This window comes from Piliocolobus tephrosceles, chromosome 5, assembly GCF_002776525.5.
Source record: "Piliocolobus tephrosceles isolate RC106 chromosome 5, ASM277652v3, whole genome shotgun sequence".
Lineage (NCBI taxonomy): Eukaryota > Metazoa > Chordata > Mammalia > Primates > Cercopithecidae > Piliocolobus > Piliocolobus tephrosceles.
The window spans coordinates 167,752,440-167,773,109 of NC_045438.1; the positions used below are offsets into that span (position 1 = coordinate 167,752,440).

General features: G+C 39.4%; 2 protein-coding genes across 7 annotated transcripts in view; both read left to right on the forward strand.

The window, feature by feature from the left end:
• Positions 1-20,670, forward strand: part of EXOC2 (exocyst complex component 2) — a 194,979-nt gene that overhangs the window by 23,711 nt on the left and 150,598 nt on the right. The window lies entirely within an intron of this gene.
• Positions 11,094-12,124, forward strand: HUS1B (HUS1 checkpoint clamp component B). Its single transcript, XM_023221056.2, has one exon. It carries the CDS (start codon positions 11,108-11,110, stop codon positions 11,957-11,959), a length of 852 nt encoding a protein of 283 aa, XP_023076824.2. The 5' UTR covers positions 11,094-11,107; the 3' UTR covers positions 11,960-12,124.

The window sequence follows — 20,670 nt, forward strand, 5'->3', positions numbered from 1 at the left end:
ATGGTGCATCAGTATTGGCTCATCGGTTATAACAGCGGCCACACCAGTGCAAGATGTTAATAACAGAGGAAACAGGAGGGACTGGTAGCGAAGGGGTAGATGGAAATTCTAATTTTGATTTAATTTTTCTGTAAACTTAATAAAACTGCTCAGAAAAAAAAAGTTGTAAAATGCCAAAACAAAAGAGCAAAGCACCAAGTTTCCCAATTCTAAATAATAATTTAATAGACATGAATTTTCTGGAAGGGATGCTGAACAGTTTTTGAAATTCCTATTGTAGACATAAGTAACATTTGAATCATTTGCTCAGTTTTGCATCAGTATGACTCCCATGGTGAAGATGCCTTTACGTATTTTCCAGTGGCTTTGACTTTTCCTCCTAGTTTCTGATACATTCCAGTCAATATGAGGAAAATACCAGTGCTGGAAACAAGAGAAGTGTCTTCTACATCTGAAAATTAAGGAGTTACAGCTGAAAATGTTTCATGTGAGAATGTTATTGGGAGAAAGGATGCTGACTTACCAGCACCTAACGAATTGGCACACTCTTTTTGTGAAGGGCAATGTAGTAGTTTTTGGCCATGAGGGCTCAGTTGCTATTGCTCAGGTGTACTCTTTTAGTGAGAAAGCAGCCTTAGATGACATGGAATCAAATGAATGTGGCTGTGTTCTGATAAAACTTTATTCACACGAATAGGTAGCAGACTGGATTTCTCTTGATGACTATAATTTCTTGACTCTTATTTTTATTTGTATTTTCTGTAAGTTATTGGGATACAGGTAGTATTTGGTTACATGAGTAAGTTCTCTAGTGGTGATTTGTGAGATTTTGGTGCACCCATCACCCAAGCAGTATACACTGCACCATATCCTGTAGTCTTTTATCCCTCACCTCCCTCCCCTTCTTCCCCCCAAGTACCCAAAGTCCATTGTATCATTCTTATGCCTTTGCATCCTCATAGCTTAGATCCCACATATCAGTGAGAACATATGATGTATGATTTTCCATCCCTGATTTACTTCTCTTAGAATAACAGTCTCCAATCTCATCCACATCACTGCAAATGCTGTTAATTCATTCCTTTTTATGGCTGCATAGTATTCCATCATATATACATACCACAGTTTCTTTATCAACTCAATGATTGATGGGCATTTGGGTTTTCCACGATTTTGCAATTGTGAATTGTGCTGCTATAAACATGTGCACAGGTATCTTTTTTGAGTATTGAGTTATTTGCTCTGGGTGGATCCCCAGTAGTGGGATTGCTCAATCAAGTGGTAGTTCTACTTTTAGTTCTTTAAGGAATCTCCACACTGTTTTCCAGAGCAGCTGTACTAGTTTGCATTCCCACCGGTAGTGTAGACGTGTTCCCTGTTCACCGCATCCGGACCAACATCTACTGTTTTTTGATTCTTTGATTTTTTGATTATGGCCATTCTTGTAGGAGTAAGATGGTATCTCATTGTGGTTTTGATTTGCATTTCCCTGATCATTAGTGATGTTGAGCATGTTTTCATATGTGTGTTGGCCATTTGTATATCTTCTTTTGAGAGTTGTTTATTCATGTCCTTAGCCCACTTTTTGATGGGAGTATTTTTTTTTTCCTTCTGATTTGTTTGAGTTCACTGTAGATTCTGAATATTAGTCCTTTGTCAGATGTACAGGTTGTGAAGATGTTCTCCCACTTTGTGGGTTGTCTGTTCACTCTGCTGTTTCTTTTGCCATGCAAAAGCTCTTTAGTTTAATTAGGTCCCAGCTATTTACCTTTGTTTTTACTGTCTTTGCTTTTGGATTCTTGGTCATGAAATCCTTGTCTAAGCCAATGTCTAGAAGGGGTTTTCCAACATTATCTTCTAGAATTTTTATGGTTTCAGGTCTTAGGTTTAAGTCCTTAATCCACCTTGAGTTGACTTTTGTATAAGGTGAGAGATGAGGATCCAGTTTCATTCTCCTACATGTGGCTAGCCAGTTATCCTAGCATCATTTGTTGAAATGGGTGTCCTTTCCCCATTTTATGTTTTTGTTTGTTTTGTTGAGGATCAGTTGGCTGTAAGTATTTGACTTTACTTCTGAGTTCTCTATTCTGTTCCACTGGTCTGTGTGTCAGTACCACGTTGTTTTGGTGACTATGGCCTTATAGTATAGTTTGAAATCAGGTAGTGTGGTACCTCCAGATTTGTTGTTTTTGCTTAGTCTTGCTTTGGCTATATGGGCCCTTTTTTGGTTCCATATGAATTTTAGAATTGTTTTTTCTAATTCCGTATAGAATGATGGTGGTATTTTGATGGAGATCACATGGAATTTGTAGATTGCTTTTGATAGTATGGCCATTTTCACAATATTGATTCTACTCATCCATGAGCATGGGTTGTGTTTTCATTTTTTCGTGTCATCTGCAATTTCTTTCAGCAGGGTTTTGTAGTTTTCTCTGTAGAGGTCTTCTGAAAGACCTACCTTTTTGGTTAGGCATATTCCTAAGTATTTTATTTTATTTTTGCAGCTATTATAAAAGGGGTTGAGTTCTTGATTTGATTCTCCACTTGGTTGCTGTTGGTGTGTATAGAAGAGCTACTGATTTGTGTACATTAATTTTGTATCTGGAAACTTTGCTGAATTCTTTTATCAGTTTTAGGAGCTTTCTGGTGGAGTCCTTAGAGTTTTCAAGGTAAATGATAATATCTTCAGCAAACAGTGATGGATTGACTTCCTCTTTACTGATTTGGATCCTTTATTTCTTTCTCTTGTTTGATTGCTCTGGCTAGGACTTGCAGTACTGTGTTGAAGAGGAGTGGTAAGAGTGGGCAGCCTTGTCTTGTTCCCCTTCTCAGAGGGAATGCTTTCAACTTTTCCCCATTCAGTATTATGTTGGCTGTGGGTTTGTCATACATGTCTTTTATTACATTAAATATGTCGTTTGTATGCCAATTTTGCTGAGAGTTTTAATTATAAAGGGATGTTGAATTTTGTCAAATGCTTTTTCTGTCTCTATTGAGATGATCATGTGATTTTTGTTTTTAATTCTGTTTATGTGGTGTATCATATTTATTGACTTGTGTATGTTAAACTACCCCTGCATCACTGGTATGAAACCCCCTTGATCATGGTGGATTATCTTTTTGATATGCGTTGGGTTCAGTTAGCTTGTATTTTGTTAAGGATTTTAGCATCTATGTTCATCAGGGATATCGGTCTGTAGTTTTCTTTTTTGGTTATGTCCTTTCCTGGTTTTGATACTGGGGTGATGCTGGTTTCATAGAATGAATTAGGGAGGGTTCCTTCTTTCTCCGTCTTGTGGAATGGTGTCAAAAGGATGGGTACCAATTCTTCGAATGTTTGGTAGAATTCTGCTGTGAATCCTTCTGGTCCTGGACTTTTCTTTGGTGGTAATTTTTAAATTACCATTTCAGTCTCGCTGCTTGTTGTTTGTCTGTTCAGGGTATCTGTTTCTTCCTGATTGAAGCTAGGAGGGTTGTATTTCCCAGGAATTTATCCGTCTCTTCTAGGTTTCTAGTTGATGTGTGTAAAGGTGTTCATAGTAGCCTTGAGGGATCTTTCATATTTCAGTGGTGTCAGTTGTAATATCTCCTGTTGCATTTCTTAGTGAGATCATTTGGATTTTCTGCCTTCTTTTGTTGGTTAATCATTGTAATGGTCTGTCAATTTTATTTATCTTTTCAAAGAAACAGCTTTTGTTTTTTTTGAAACAAAGTGTTGCTCTGGTGCCCAGGCTGGAGTGCAGTGGCATGATCTCAGCTCACTGCAGCCTCCACCTCCCAGGTTCAAGCAGTTCTCCTGCCTCAGCGTCCCAGAACTAGCTTTTTGTTCCATTTATCTTTTATATTTTGTTGGTGTTTTTTCAGTTTCATTTAAGTCTGCTCTGATCATGGTTATTTCCTTTCTTCGCTGGGTTTGGGTTTGGATTGTTCTTGTTTCTCTAGTTCCTCGAGGTGTGGCCTTAGAGCGTCTGTTTGTGCTTTTTCCGACTTTTGATACAGGTGGTTGGAACTATGAATTTTCCTCATAGCACCACCTTTGCTGTATCCCAGAGGTTTTGATAGGTTGTTTCATTATTGTCATTCAGTTTGAAGGATTTTTTAATTCCCATCTTGATTTTGTTTTTGACCCAATGCTCATTCAGGAGCAGGTTATTTAATTTCCATGTATTTGCATGGTTTTGAAGGTTCCATTTGGAGTTGATTTCCAGTTTTATTCCACTGTGGTCTGAGAGTGCTTGATATAATTTCAATTTTCTTAAATTTATCGAGGCTCATTTTATGGCCTATCATATAGTCTATCATGGAGAAGGTTCTGTGTGCTGCTGAATAGAATGCATATTCTGCAGTTGTTGGATTAAGTGTTTTGTATATATCTGTTAAGTCCATTTGTTCCAAGATATCATTTAAATCCATTGTTTCTGTTGACTTTCTGTCTTGATGACGAGTCTAGTGCTGTCAGTGGAGTATTGAAGTCCCCACTATTATTGTGTTTCTGTCTGTCTCATTGCTTAGGTCTATTAGTAATTGTTTTATAAATTTGGGAACTCCAGTTTTAGGTGTATATATGTTTAGGATTGTGATATTTTCCTGTTGAATAAGGCCTTTTACCATTATGTAATTCCCCCTTTGTCTCTTTTAACTGCTGTTGCTTTAAAGTTTGTTTTGTCTGATACAAGAATAGCTACCCCTGCTGGCTTTTGGTGTCCATTTGCATGAAATGCCTTTTTTCACCCCTTTACTTTATGTGAGTCCTTATGTGTTAGCTGAGTCTCCTGAAGGCAGCAGATCATTGGTTGGTGAGTTCTTATCCATTCTGTGGTTCTGTATCTTTTAAGTGGAGCATTTAGGCCATTTACATTCAATGTTAGTATTGAAATGTGAGGTACTGTTGCATTCATCATGCTGTTGCCTGTGTACTTTGTTTTTTTGTTTGTTTGTTTTGTTTTTGCTTTGTAACGTGCATTTTTGTTATAGGTCCTGTGTGATTTATGCTTTAAAGAGGTTCTGTTTTGTTGTGTTTCCAGAATTCCAGTTTCAAGAGTTAGAGCTCCTTTTAGCAGTTCTTGTAGTGCTGGCTTGGTAATGGCGAATTCTCTCAGCATCTGTTTGTCTGAAAGACTGTATCTTTCCTTCATATATGATGCATAGTTTCAGTGGATACAGAATTCTTGGTTGATAATTGTTCTGTTTGAGGGGGCTGAAGATAGGGCCTCAATCTCTTCTAGCTTGTAGGGTTTCTGCTGAGAAACCTGCTGTTATTCTGATAGGTTTTCCTTTATAGATTACCTGGTGCTTCTGTCTCACAGCTCTTAGTCTTAGTTCTTTCCTTAGTCAGAACTGGGTATAACCCGATGACAGTGTGCCTAGGTGATGATCTTTTTGCAGTGAATTTCCTGGGTGTTCTTTGTGCTTCTTGTATTTGGATGTCTGAGTCTGTAGCAGGACTGAGGAAGTTTTCCATGATTGTTCCCCCAAAATACATTTTCCAAGCTTTTAGAATTGTCATCTTCTTCAGGAATACTGATTATTAGGTTTGGTCATTTAACATAACCCCAGACTCCTTGGAGACTTTGTTCATATTTTCTTCTTTTTTCTTTGTCATTGTTCGATTGGTTAATTTGTAGACCTTCGAGCTCTGAATTTCTTCCTTCTACTTGTTTGATTCTATTGCCGAGAATTTCCAGAGCATTTTACATTTCTAAAAATGTGTCCAAAGTTTCCTGAATTTTTGATTGTTTTTTCTTTAAGCTATCTATTTCCTTGAATATTTCTCCCTTCACTTTTTGTATTTATTTGATTTCCTTGCATTGGCTCCGCCATTCCCTGATCTCTCCTTGATTAGCTTAATAACTAACCTCCTGAATTTTTTTTCAGATAAATCAGGGATTTCTTCATGGTTTGGATCCATTGCTGGTGAACTAGTGTGATTTTGGGGGGATGCTGAAGAGACTTGTTTTGTCGTATTCCCAGGGTTGGTTTTCTGGTTCCTTCTCGTTTGGGTAACCTTTGTCAGAGGGAAAGTGCAGGGCTGAAGGCTGTCGTTCAGATTCTTTCGTCCCACAAAGTGTTCCTGTGATGTAGTACTCTCCCCCTCTTCCTGTGGATGTGGCTTCCTGTGAGCCAGGCTGCATCATTGTGGTCTCTCTTCTGGATCTAGCCACCCAGCGAGTCTACCTGGCTCTTCACTGGTCCTGGGGGTTGGCTGTACAGAGTCCTGTGATGTGACCCATCTATGGTCTCTCAGCCGTGAACATCAGTGCTTGTTCCAGTGGAGGTGGCAGAAGGTGCAGTGGACTACGTGAGGAGGGTCCTTAGCTTTAGTGGTTTCATGGGCTCTATTTTTGTGCTGGTTAGCCTTCTGCCAGGAGGAGGTGTTTTCCAGAAAGCATCAGCTGTAGTAGTGTGGAGAGGGACAGGCGGTAGGTGGGGCCCTAGAACTCCCAAAGTTGTGTGTCCTTTGTCTTCCGCGACCGGGTTGGGTAGGGAAGGACAATCAGGTCGTGGGGGGGAGGGGAGAATGGGGATGGGTGGGTCTTGGGGGAAGGGGTGGAGTTGTGTACCTCGGGGCATTATGGCTGTCTCTGCGGAGTCATGCAGATTGTCAGTGAAGTGGGGGAAAGCCTGCAGTCACAGGCCTCACCCAGCTGCCATGAAGGGCCGCAAAACTGAAGGCTGGTCTCACAACCACCATGCCCCCCCACAACAGCCCCAGTGGCAAGACGGGCTTAAAAATCTGCCCCAGGCTACCTGCCTCCCAGCTGTGAACTAAAAAGGCTGGGTTCTCTCCCTGCCTGTGGAGTCTGCACACTGGATTTGCGTCCTCTCCCAAGTTCTGGCCAGGAGGCTTCTCACTCCGTTCAAATTCTTACAAAGTTCAGTTAGAGATTTCCTTCTCCCTGTGGAGTTGTACCCCCTGCTCCTCAGGCCACCTTCCAGATGAATCCTGGTGGTGCCAGGCAGGAATGACCTGCAGGGGGACACACTGAGCTCCCAGGGCCTTGCTGCTGCTTCCTCTACCCCTGTATTTCGCTCCCCTCTCCAAATTGACTCAGCTCCAGGTGAAGTCGGAAACTTGTCCCGCAAACAGACCTTCAGCTTCTCCAGTGGGAGTGTGCGTTCGGGAGAGGAAGGTCTCCCTTTCCCACTTCCACAGTTGGGGCAGTCACAGTATTTGGATTGTCTTCTGGGTCCTGCAAGAGCAGTTTACTTCCTTCAGAGGGTCTGAGATGACTGGCATTGTTCTTGCAGTCAATCTGGGGCTAAAATTCACAATGCGAGCCTTCCCATGCTGCTCTGTCTGGACCTGCGATCTAGTTCTGCCTCCTGTTGACACAATGATCTGTCCCCCTAAATCCGTTTGCTGACTCTTGATCTAAAATGTGCATCAGGGAAGCTCACTAAATAAGTAAATAAAGAGATTCGACAAAAGAAACTTTAGTGCATTCCTCAAAATTTCCTGCAAGGTCAGATATTACAGGTAAACAGTTTAGATTTTGGTTTGTGATTTGGAAACCTAGGATGAGTGGCTCCATTTTGAGTTGCTCTGTTGGGTGTAGTGCAGCAACTCAGTTCAAATCAGTGGCTTTTCATCATTTTATTTAATAATGCCATAAGATCAAAGCTACAGGTAGGAAAAATAGTGGCTCTAAATGTTATTAAGCAAAGAGAATGAAAACAAATGGACTAAGTGTTCAGTGCAGAAAGCTAGGAAGGAAATAGCAAAATGCAAAGGGAGTTAACACTGAAGTGGAAAGTGATGAATTTGATCATGGTTCTTCTGAAAAAAGAAAACAGAATTGACAACTTACATCAAAGACTATAAAATTAGTAAAACAGTCGTTGATTGGCACATCTAACCCTGAGAAAATAGATTTTTACATATAAAAGCATATTAAATTTGAAAATCAAAATGACATTTCTGACTTTCTCAAAATACAGAAAAATTATCTTAAGACATACGGACATAGAAGCATGAAAGAAATTCCCAAATACTCATACCCAGCAAGGCACTAGAAATAGATGGTTTTAGAAGCTACTTATAGGAAACCTACAAGGAACAGATTATTCCTATACTATTTAAGCTACTATAAGGTGACAAGTAAGGGAAACTTCACATTCTTTCTGTAAGTGAAACATAGCTGCTGTGGATATAGAACTGCCCAATAATATTGAAATGTTGAATGTGTCTAGATACCAAAAGCAAATTAATAGTACAAGAGAAGGTAATTCTAGACCATTACAAGTAAAATTAAAGATGTAGAACTCCTAAATAAAATGTTAGCAAATCAAATCCAGGAGTGTTTAAAGGACTAGAACATGGAACCAAGTACTGTTTATTCCTAGATTATAGAGTAATTCAGTAATTGGAAATCTATTATTTTAATTTGCTATATTAGGTGAAAAATTATCTTGAAGGATGATGAAAAACTGTTTGATAAAATTTGATATCCATTCCTAATTTAAAAAATAGAACCCCAAGAAATTAAGACTAGATAAATATTTGGTGTGCATAATAAAGTATTAATAGCAAACATCATGTTAATGGTGAAATGTTAAAGCATGGATTATCAACAGGAGGAATAATTCTTGAGGGGACAAAATAAATCTTGACATAAAGTAAAGATATACATATAGTATATAATACAGATATGTATTATAATAATGGTATTATTAATAAAATTTCATGGAGGGCAATTAGGGAAAAAACCTAAAAAGACTCTTGGGGGCACTAATGACAGTTTGGGAAACGCTGCTCTAGAGGATTCCTCATTAGTTACAGATAAGACAGAGATGCTAGTACCACTGGTACTCAGCAGTGTTTTGAAAATTACATCAAACACAATGTCAGTTAAATAAATGACATAAACCTTGAAGAGTAAAAGCCATAATTTTAGTACATGAAGATTGTAAGATTTTCTACATAAGAAACATAAAAGATCAATTGAAAAATTATTTCAGGAGAGCTCAGTGACTTGACTGACTTCAAGATACTATATATTATGTGAACTCCCCAAGAACAGAACTGAATAATTCATTGACAGTCAAAAAAATGGTTTGAATAAGTGGGAGGATTTAATGTAAATACTTTAAATATCCTGGCTAGGTGCGGTGGCTCACACCTGTAATCCCAGCACTTTGAGAGGCCAAGGCGGGCAGATCACTTGAGATCAGGAGTTGGAGACCAGCCTGGTCAACATGATAAAACCTCATCTTTACTAAAAATACAAAAATTAGCCGGGCGTGGTGGCAGGCACTTGTAATCCCAGCTACTCAGGAGGCTGAGGCAAGAGAATCACTTGAACCCGGGAGGCAGAGGTTGCAGTGAGCTGAGATCGCATCATTGCACTCTAGCCTGGGTGACAAGAGTGAGATTTTGTCTCAAAAAAATAAATAAATAAAAAATAAATATATATATATATTTTTTTATATATATACAAAATATCCTGAAATTATCTTGCAATTTATACATTTCATACATTCATGTAAAAATTTGTGTTGAACACCAGTTGCATGGCAGATACTGTTCTAAATGCTGGCTGTCCAGTGGTATATGGAACAAATAAGAACTCCTCTAATTTACATTATTGTGGTTAGAGCTAGACAGCAAACAAAGAAGTGTTAAGTATCTTCTATGTCAGGGTGGTGATAATTCCCAGAAAAATTCCAGGAAGATTATTTTTAGACTCTGACAAAATATTTTGGAGTTCATCTGGAGCGATATCTGTGAGAGAATGAGAAAAGTTCTGAAAGATTGTGCTATTCCATATTGAAATATAATACAGAAATTAAATCACTGGTACAGGTGCAAGATAGGGCAGTGGGAGGAAATATAGAGAGGGCCAGGAACCATTGAGGCAAAAATGAGAATTTTTTGTCTAAAATAAAATTGATATTTCAGATTAGTGGAGAAGTGGATTGTTTAGTGAATTGTGTGTATCAGCTAGGTATTCGGTACTCCAAGATTTCAACTGAGTCAAACAACTAAGTCATGAAAACAGATAACATTAAAGTACCAGAAACAGGACTTTGAAAGCATGACCCTAGAAGTAGTAGAGAAAAGGTCAATAGGTTTGACATGAAAAAAGATTCAGTATTTCCCAAGAGCAAAGAGTACCAAAAACAGTGTGAAAAGTCACATGATAAACTGGGGAAGATATTTACAGTACATGTAATGGACAGAGAGTTAATGTTCTTGCTAGATATCTTGAAATCAAGAAAAATAAACTCAATAAAAAGATGCGAAGGCCATAAAATGGAATTCACACACAGTGCAAGTCAAATTTTTTTTTTTTTTTTTTTTTGCCTGCCAGAGTGCTACAGATGAAACAGATTGCTAATACCCAGTGTTGCTGGTGGGCTAGAGTGTTCAGGCAGCTTTCTGCAGACCAGTTTGAGAATATTTATTAGGATTTTAAAAGTGCATTCATTGACCAGCACTTCACTTCGGAATTTAACGCAAGGAAATACTTGGGTACATGGGCAATATGAATATTTTTGTACAAAAATATTCATTGTGTTCATAATAGCAAAAAATTGGAAATATCTAAATGTCACTTGTGTTCTGACTCTATACATTGGAAAACTGAGCAGCCATGAAAATGATGTAGATTTGTTTCACCAACATGGAGAGATGCCTGTTACATATTTTATGTGTGAAGATGAGGTTGTAAAATGTGTGCGTAGTATGCTATAATTTCGTAAAACCCGTGGAACTGTATCTTCATGTACGATTGATGAAGATGGTATCAGTGTGTATACCAAAGAGATTGAAAGTGGTTATTTATCTGAGTGATGCTTTTGCCTTCATAGTGGTGAGAATACTGAGGAGTGTCAGCAGTGGAATGTCTACTCTTCTTATAACCGGAGCGGAAACGGAAGCATTTTGTGAGAGGGCTGGAGGGCAGGTGAGAACGGTGTGGGCGCGCCCTACCGTGGCTTCAGGCCTGGGGCTGCGGAACCCAGAACAGAGCCCGGAACCCGAGTGCCTGCCCTGCTGGGGCCCGGAGGGAGGGCGGGGAGGGCAGCGCCGGGGACCCCAGTGGACCGGAAGGACTTGTGGCACGCGGCATCCCCCTCAGAGGCCCGGAGCTGCCTTCGCTGTGGCGTCATGAAGTTTCGCGCCAAGATCACCGGCAAGGGCTGTCTAGAGCTGTTCATCCACGTCAGCGGCACCGTCGCGAGGCTGGCGAAGGTCTGCGTGCTCCGCGTGCGCCCTGACAGCCTGTGCTTCAGCCCCGCGGGCTTCCACGGCCTCCGTGAGGCCGGGCTGTGGTGCGAGGCCGGGCTGTGGTGCGAGGTGCGGCGGGGGGCCTTCCAGCAGTTTCGCATGGAAGGTGTCTCGGAAGACCTCGAGGAGATCCACCTGGAGCTGACGGCGGAGCACCTGTCCAGGGCGGCGAGAAGCGCCGCGGGCGCGTCCTCCCTGAAGCTGCAGCTGACGCACAGGCGCCGCCCCTGCCTCACGGTGGCGGTGGAGCTGGCCTCGTCCCTGGGCCGCGCTCGCAGCGTGGTGCACGATCTGCCCGTGCAGGTGCTTCCCCGAAGAGCGTGGCGAGCCTCCCTGCCGCCCAGCCTGCGCGCCGCGGACGCCAGCATCTACCTGCCGCGCTGGAGGACGCTGCGGAGCATCGTGGAGAGGATGGCGAACGTGGGCGATCACGTGCTGGTGGAAGCAAACCTCAGGGGCAGGATGACCCTGAGTATGGAGACGGAGGTGGTGTCTATTAAAAGTTACTTTAAAAATCTTGGAAACCCTCGGGAGTCGGCTGGTGCGCCTCCAAACAGAGACCTGGAGAGCATGGTGCAAGTGCGGGTAGATAATCGGAAACTCCTGCAGTTCTTGGAGGGACAGCAAATAAATCCTACGATGGCCTTATGCAATATTTGGGACAATCGTCTTCTTCAGCTTGTTTTGGTTCAAGAAGATGTCTCTCTTGAGTATTTCATTCCTGCTTTGTAAAAATTCAGCCAGCTTAGATTTCTTTTTTTTAAGCTTACGATCTTTTCAAAACTGAAACAGACCCTGAGTTAATTGGGTTGAAAGTTTGCACCTTCTCTGACTTATACAGGGCGTATATTTTGTTGAGCCCTTCCTCCTTTGCAAAATTTATATTAAAGCATTGATAAAACAGTTGGGTAGTTTATGTTTTTGTTTGCTGAGTTTGTCAGTTTTTTTCCTGCTTAAGATTCTAACAAGAAAATTATTCTTCAACTCTTTTTTTCGGGGGGAAAAACAGGGTTGTAATGAAATAAATATTTTTGAATCCTGAAACAATTGCATCAGTATTTTATTGTAAAATGCTGCTGTGTAAAGCGGGAAAGTTCTCGTTTTAAAATATGCATAAATGTTTTCCAAGGGTATTTCTTATGTAGAGAGCTGAATATATCTGCAAGATGAAAGGTATTTAGCGTGTGTGCGCATTACATATTCTTTGTTAAGCTGTGTTTTGTCATAGGATATATCAAAGAATATCAGTATACATGGTTTTGAGATTTATTATCTACATAGTTTGAATTGCTTATTTATTAGATTCATTTTTCACATGTATCATATTCACATTAGGAATCAAGGAAATATAGGCATATCTCAGAGATATTCCAAGTTTGGTTCCAGACCACTGAAAAAAGCAAATATTGCAATAAAGACAGATGAGTTTTTTGCATTTTCAGTACATATAAACGTTATGTTTGCATTATACTGTAGTCTGTTGAGAGTACAATAGTACTATGTCTGAAAAATGTACACATCTTAATTTTAAAATACTTTATTGGTAAAAAATGCTACTCATCATCTGAGCCCTCAGCAAGTTATAATCTTTTTGCTGGTGGGAGGTCTTTATCTCCCTCTTGATTGCTGCTGACCGATTCTAGTGGTGGTTGTTGAAGGCGCAGGTAGCTGTGGCAGTTTCTTAAAATAAGGTAGTGAACTTGCTGGATTGATTGACTTTTGTGAAAGATTTCTCTTTAGCATGGGATGCTTTGGGTATTTTGTCCACAGTAGAACTCTCAAAACAGTCAGTCCTCTCAAACTCTGCTACTGGTTTATCAACCAAGTTTATACACTGTACTAAATCTTTAGTTGTTAATTTCAACAGTATTCACAGCATCTTCACCAGGAGTAGATTTCATCTCAAAAAAAATCACTTTCTTTGCTTATCTATAAGAAGCAACTCTTCATCTGTTTGTTTTATCTTAAGATTGTAGCAACTCCTTAACGCTCTACTTTTTTTTTTTTTTTTTTTTTTTTATCAGGGTCTTACTCTGTCACCCAGGCTGGAATGCAGTGGCACAATCATAGCTCACTACAGCTTCAAACTTCTGAGCTCAAACAGTCCTCCTTCCACAGCCTCCCCCGTAGCTGGGACTATAGGTGCATGCCACCATGCCCAGCTAACGATTTAATTTTTTTTTTTTTTGTAGAGAGGGAGTCTCTCACTATGTTGACCAGGCTGGTTTTGAACTTCTGTCCTCAAGCGATCCTCCCACCTTGGCCTTCCATAGTGCTGGGATTATAGGCATGAGCCACCATGCCCAACCTCCACTTGTAATTCTAGTTCTCCCGCTACTTCCACCACACTTGCAGTGACATCCTCCACCAAAGTCTTGAACTCCTTAAAGTCATCTGTGCTGGTTGGAATCATCTTCTTTTAGATTCCTGTTAATGTTGATATTTTGATCTCCTCCCATGAATCATCAGTGTTCTTAATGCCATCTAGAATGGTGAATCCTTTCCAGAAGGTTTTCCATTTACTTTGCCAAGATCCATTAGAGAATCAGTATCCATGGCAGCTATAAATGTACAAAATTTATTTCTGAAATAATAAGACTTGCAAGATGAAATTACTCCTTGATCCATGAACTGCGGAATGGATATTGTGTTAGCAGCATTCATCTCCTTTTGTGTCTCCACCAGAACTCTTGAGTGAGCAGGTGCATTGTCAATGAGCAGTGATATTCTGAAAGAAATCTTTTTTTCTGAGGATCAGGTTTCAACAGTGGTCTTAAATTATTCACTTAACCGTCTGCTGTAAACAGATGTGCTGTCATCTAGGCTCTATTCAATTGATAGAACACAGGCAGAATAGATTTATCATATTCTTAAGGGCCGTAGGATTTTCAGAATGGTAAGTGAGCATTGGCTTCCACTGAAAATCACCAGCTACATTAGCTCTTAACAACAGAGTCAGCCTGGCCTTGAAGCTTTGAAGCCAAGTATTGACTTCTCCTCTCTAGCTATGAAAGTCCTAGATGGCATCTTCTTCCCACCTGTTTTTCTTCATTGAAAATGTGTCATTGAGTGTAGCCATTTTCATCAGCGATCTTATAATAGTTAGATCTTCTGGATAATTTGCGGCAGCTTCTGCATAAGTACATGCTGCTGCACCTTGCATTTTTATGTTCTGGAAATAGCTTCTTTTGTAAACCTTATGAACCATCCTCTAACTACAGCCTTTTCTTCTGCAGCTTCCTCGCTTCTCTGAGCCTTCATAGCATTGAAGAGAGTTAGGGCTTTACACTGGGTTAGGTTTTGGCTTAAGGGAATGTTGTGGCTGGTTTGTCTTCAATTTAGATCACTCATACTTTCTCCGTATCAGCAATAAGGCTGTTTCAGTTTGTTATTATTCGTGTGTTCACTGGAGTAACTTTTGATTTCCATCAAGAATTTTTCCTTTGCATTCACAACTTGGCTAATAGTTTGCCACAAGAAGGCCTGACTTTGGGCTGTCAGGTCGTTAGACATGGCTTCCTTACTAAGCTTAATTATTTCTAGCTTTTGATTTAAAGTGAGAGACTTGAAACTCTTGCTTTCACTTGAGCACTTAGAGGCCATTGTAGGGTTACGAATTGGCCTACTTTCAATATTGTTACATCTCAGGGAATAGGCTTGAGGAGAGGGAGAGAGAATGCTGGTTGGTGGAGCAGTCACACACACATTTATCAATTAAGTTCCCTCTGTCATATGAGCCTGGTTTGTGGTGCCCCAAAACAGTTACAGTAGTAACATCAAAGAACACTGATCACAGATCACCATGACAGATAGAATGATAATGAATATGTTTGAGATAATGCAGGAATTACCAAAATGTGACACAGAGACATGGAGTGGCATATGCTTTTAGAAAAATGGCACTGATAGGCTTGCTTGATGCAGGGTTGCCACAAACCTTCAATTTGTAAAAAGTGCAGTATCTGAGTAGTACAGTAAAGTGAAGCACAATAAAAGGAGGTAAACTGTAGTCAAGTTCATGTTAAGCAAAATGTTGCTTTAAGGGTAATTTTTGGATAAATCAGGTTTCCATTCATCCTCTTCCCTTCCCCATCCCCAGTCCCACCAGTATTCCAGTACTTTACTTAGAAAATAATTCTTAATGTTTCATTGTTTTGAGAAAAAGGAAGAGAGGGGTTATAAAAGGATGGTATAGTGATGAACAGTCTCAGGGAGAGGAGTAGCTCGTATTCTTTTATACTAAATTTTAGTTTAGTTTTTTTGGTGGCTTATGCAATAAGATAAGCCATTAACTTGGCAACCTTTATATTTGCATAGTTAGTAAATTCCCATGACTACATTTTATCAGTAATGAAAAGTTTCCTGCTAGATTTGGTGATAAAACATTAAACTTGTTAATTTATTTTGTTTTGATGACTTCTAAATTCCACCTGTGGTGGTGTGGAAAGAACACACAAACGTTAGACCCAGGCAAGTCACTGGAACCCTCTGGCTTGTTAAGATCTGTTTCCTTTGGACTAGATTCTGATTTAATGCTATTAAAGTTATAACATGGGAAGTTTAAACAGTTGTTTTCAAAAGTATTTCTGAAGTAGTCTTTAAAAATTATTAATAACCACTTTGGAGGTATAGTGTATGCTCTTTGAAACTATATCTTCTGAGTTACATATAAAAATGTGTGAATATTTTATTTGGTGAGCATTTTCAGAGCTGTTTGCGAAGTTTATTTTTTTGTTTTTTGTTTTTTTTTTTGAGATGGAGTCTCACTCTGTCGTCCAGGACCGAGTACAGTGTCATGATCTTGGCTCACTGCAACCTCCGCCTCCTGGGTTCAAGCAATTCTCCTGCCTCAGCCTCCTGAGTAGCTGGGATTCAGGCGCGCACCACCACACCCGGCTAATTTTTGTATTTTTGGTAGAGACAGGGTTTCCCAATGTTCATCAGGATGGTCTCGAGCTCCTGACCTTGTGATCCACCCGCCTCAGCCTCCCAAAGTGCTGGGATTACAGGCATGAGCCACCGCGCCCGGTCCTGAAGATTTTTAATCAAGCCATTTTTTGTTCATTTAAAAAATCTTCTGCCCTCATAAGCACTTCTGTAGACTTTATTTTATTTTTATTTTTATTTTTATTCATTTATTTATTTTTTTGAGACAGAGTCTTGCTCTGTTGCCTAGGCTGGAGTGTGGTGGCACAATCTTAGCTGACCCTAACCTCAGTCTCCCGGGTTCAAGGGATTCTGGTGCTTCAGCTTCACGAGCAGCTGGGATTACAGGTGCCCGCCATCATGCCTGGATAATTTTTGTATTTTTATTAGAGATGGGGTTTCACCATGTTGGCCAGGCTGGTTTCAAACTCCTGACCTCAAGTTATCTGCCCACCTCAGCCTCTCAGTGTTGGGATTACAGGCATGAGCCACCGCACCTGGCCTTTTGTAGACTTTAAATGCAAGATAAAAATGCAGAACACGTGCCTTACTACAGTGAGGAAGTTATAAGATCTGCAGGTTTTGATTGACAGAAATTCCTTATCGTGTTTGTTTCAGGCATCTCTTCCAAATTTTTTCCATTTTTAGAAAAATTAAATGAAAATTTTCAAGCTATAATAAAAAATATTTTTTACTGGTTTCATACTCTCTCCTCTTCTTCTTTCCTCCAGTTGTCTGTCTCTAGTTCTGTTGCCTTGTCTTTATATACTTAATAAAACCAAGAGAAATGAAAAATCTTATGATTTATTTTAGAACATAAATAATTTTACAGTTTAATCTTTGATGAATTATTATGGTTTACTTTTAGTAATTTATTAACAAGGAGTATCTATCAAAAGTTTTATAGCCTAGTTTTGTAATGTAGCTTTTGGAAATGGAAAAGATAATTTATTCTTCTACTTAGGTTATTTCCTAATCTGCGGAGATATGTTGTCTATAATATTAAAAATCAATAGACCATCTAAATATAATGTTTTAACTAATATTGTATAATTATACAATAAAAACATTTTATAATACAGAAATTTTAAAATGAATAGCATGCTATTATTATCGTTTTTAGTTTAATTATGAAAAACTAGAGAGTGCCTGTTTCTATAGTCGTGCATTAGTTGCTGAATTTAAAAGCTTTGTAAAGGACTCTCATAGGAACAAGAGCTCAGAAATGCCTTAGAGCTGATCTCATCCAATCATCTTGTTGATAGATGAGAAAAGTTTCGCAGTGCGTAAAAGTCAACAAGCGTTTTTATTTCCTAATGCCAGAACTCAGTTTAGAACCCAGTCTCCAGGCTCTTCATAAATGTTTCCAGAGACTGACAGCTTGGATATGCTTTTGTTCATTACAGTAAATCTGGAGTACCATGTGAATGTTTTACTTAATTTATAAAGATAAAATTTAAATTAAAAAACTCAAACCTTTTGGAAGGACGTTGTCATTTTGTCCTTGTTTGAAGATGTCCTTTGCTCTTGTATGCAGGCAGGAATTTATTTGCTGCACAAAATGATATTCAGTGAAAATAAAGTCTTACGTTAAAAAAGTCAAAGCCTCAAGTTTACAAATTATTGAAGCATCTTCCATTGTTTCTCATAGGGAGACTACTGAGAAGCAAGAAAACACTATGCCTTTTATGTTTCACTGTATCTGTAGAAAATAAATGATTGGAAAATGTGTTAAAGTGCTTTCTTATATCCAGAATTTATTGTCCCACTAGGTACCATTTGCTGAAAGCTCAACTGACTTATTCATATGATAGACTTGTACTTTTTAAAAATTTTGCTGCTGAAAACAAATTACTCTTGAGTGTATATTTATTCAGTGAATATATTGCCATTATCAAAATAAATCAGACAAGTGTCTCTTACCTTGGTTAATTTCTATAAGGACCCTCCTGGTTCTGGTTATCCCCATTTGGGTCCAGGCATTTGAGAAATACTTGGTGAATTAACATGAGTCTGGAAACACATCAGCATTATGATTTTTTGTTTTTAAACAAACCCATAACTCTCTTTGGTAGTGGATAGTACATAAGTGTGTATTGTGGTCCTTAGGCTAGGAGTCAGTATGTAATAATTTGTAGCCCATCTTATATACCTGTGTATATATGTGAAATTCCCAGTAAGTGCTCCCATTCTCCCAACCTTTATTATTTTCCCATTTGTATTATTTAGTATTTTGTATATTGTTAGTTTTCTTGTGCCAGAGTCTGACCTAATAAAAGTTCCTGATTCTTATCTGCATTAACTTTCCTTATATGAGTAATAATAGCTGTTTTACCTCTTTATCCCTCTGCTTTCCAAAGATAAAATTAGTTTGTGGCCAGGTACAGTGGTGCGGGCCTATAGTTCCAGCTACTCTGGAGGCTGAGGAAGGAGGATCACTAGAAGCCAGAAGTTGGAGGCAGTAATGCACCCTGATCACACCTGTGAATTTCCATGGCACTCCAGCATGGGAAACACAATGAGGCTCCATCTCTTAAAAAGAAAAGAGTTAGGGCCCAGTGCAGTGGCTTATGCCTGTAATCCCAACACGTTGGGAGGCTGAAGCGGGCAGATTGCTTGAGCCTAGGAGTTCAAGACCAGCCTGGGCAACAGAGCAAGACCCTATCTCTGTAGAAGAAAATATAAAAATTAGGCAGGCATGGTGGTGCATGCCTGTGGTCCCAGCTACTTGTAAGTCTGAGGTGGAAGGCTTGCTTGAGCCCAGGAGTTTGAGGCTGCAGTGAGCCGTGGTCACGCCACTGCACTCTAGCCCGCTTGACAGCGATACCTTGTCTCAAAAAAACAGAAAAGAAGAGTTTTTAAAAGTTTGTGGTAGGTGCTTGTGGAATAGGCTTATTCGCTTTATTCCTTAGTGCTTTCTTAATTGTCTTAAATGGCTATGAAGTTAAAAGACTGTGTATTGCTTTAGTTAAACAAATGAGGTTTATGATAGGTAAAGTCAGACTTTTGTTGACCTCTGTTTAGCGTATTTATATAAGAAAGACCTTATGACAAATGTTTATGTCATTGTTTTATGACAATTGGAATATTTGTGAGGAAAATTTGTAGACAATGACAGCTGTAGACTAGAGCGTTCCTTTAAACTCAAAGGAGTCTGGCATGGGTTGTCAAACTGAAAATATTCAGAAACTGAATTCTGTTTCCTTAAAGCCTTAGACTCTTTCCTGAAAGTGATAATAAATTATTTCGTTCATTTGTGATTTTAAACATAAGAGCATTACCTATTGATAAGAACATATCAACAAACATAATACCATATAGTATGTCTTTAACTGAAGGCAGGTTGAGAAGAGACATCTCTTCCTATAGTTCGTTCAGAAATTACAGAGTGTATATTATGTTGCAAGAACTGTTGTATGTGCTATGCATACTGCAGTGTGAAAGGCAGGTATGTTCTTATATTTGTAAATTAAATGACAGGTCTTCCTGGCATAATGGTCTGTTCTGGTTTGGGTATGTGTAGGTAATTCTTCATGGTAAGGAAATAGGATTGTTGCAATGAACCAGTGTAATGCATGCTGGCTTTTCAGTTGTCTCTGCTTTGTGCATCTGGAAGATACCTACATGTACTCTTGAGTCATAAGTAAGAAAATAGATCAGAATTTTTGATTCGTGAGTATCCATGGTGGCCCAGACATTACCTTTTATTACCAGACATTACTTTTAGTTGGACAGATTTTGAGGGTAACATAGTTAAGATTAAGAGCCCTGTTAAATGACCTCAAAATGGATTTGACATAGTGGGGGTAAACTGGAATTGCCCTGCCCTAGTTTTTTAGTTTTGCTTTCTTTGAGACCAGAGGTATTCTCATTGCAGTTATGTTTCACCCCAGAGTGAGCCAGAGCCCCAGTCACTGGGGAAACAATGAAGGTTCTTAGAGTGTGAGCAGTCACATTCACAAATGACCTCATAGGACACATGGTGGTTTTAGAAGGAAGGGGACAGTAGACTCTTACAAATTTGGACACCAAGGATCTGGTCTGACAACTCGTCAGGTGTGTGCTCTTGAAAAAGACACTCAACGTCTCTAGGTTACAGTGTCTTCAGATGAAGAGACTAGATACCAGCTGGGTCAGGTCTCCTCTGGCTCTGATTCTGTGAAATACCAGCCCTACTGATAATCAAAACCACCAAGGATCTCTGACAGTCTGATATTTCTACTAATCATCTTTTCAGTAATATTAATGTCAATGGTAATTATTTTTATTAGGTTTTCATACTACTGTTTTTCTGGAAACAAGGAGAGCAGTGTATTTCTACTGAAAAATTTGGTTCTTTATGTGATCTAGACCAGAATCTGAAAGTACTCTCTTGTAACCACATGCTTATTTAATTTGTGCTATAATACTGAGGACATAGCTCAATAGTGTTAAGAAGATAATTAAATCACCACTCAGTGGCAGCCTCATGTTCCATGCCAATTGAGGAAAGTATTTTCCTCTCACAAATTGGTTTG

Excerpts from the sequence above, each read along its gene's own strand:
- HUS1B (XM_023221056.2), top strand. The coding sequence starts at position 11,108 with ATGAAGTTTCGCGCCAAGATCACCGGCAAGGGCTGTCTAGAGCTGTTC.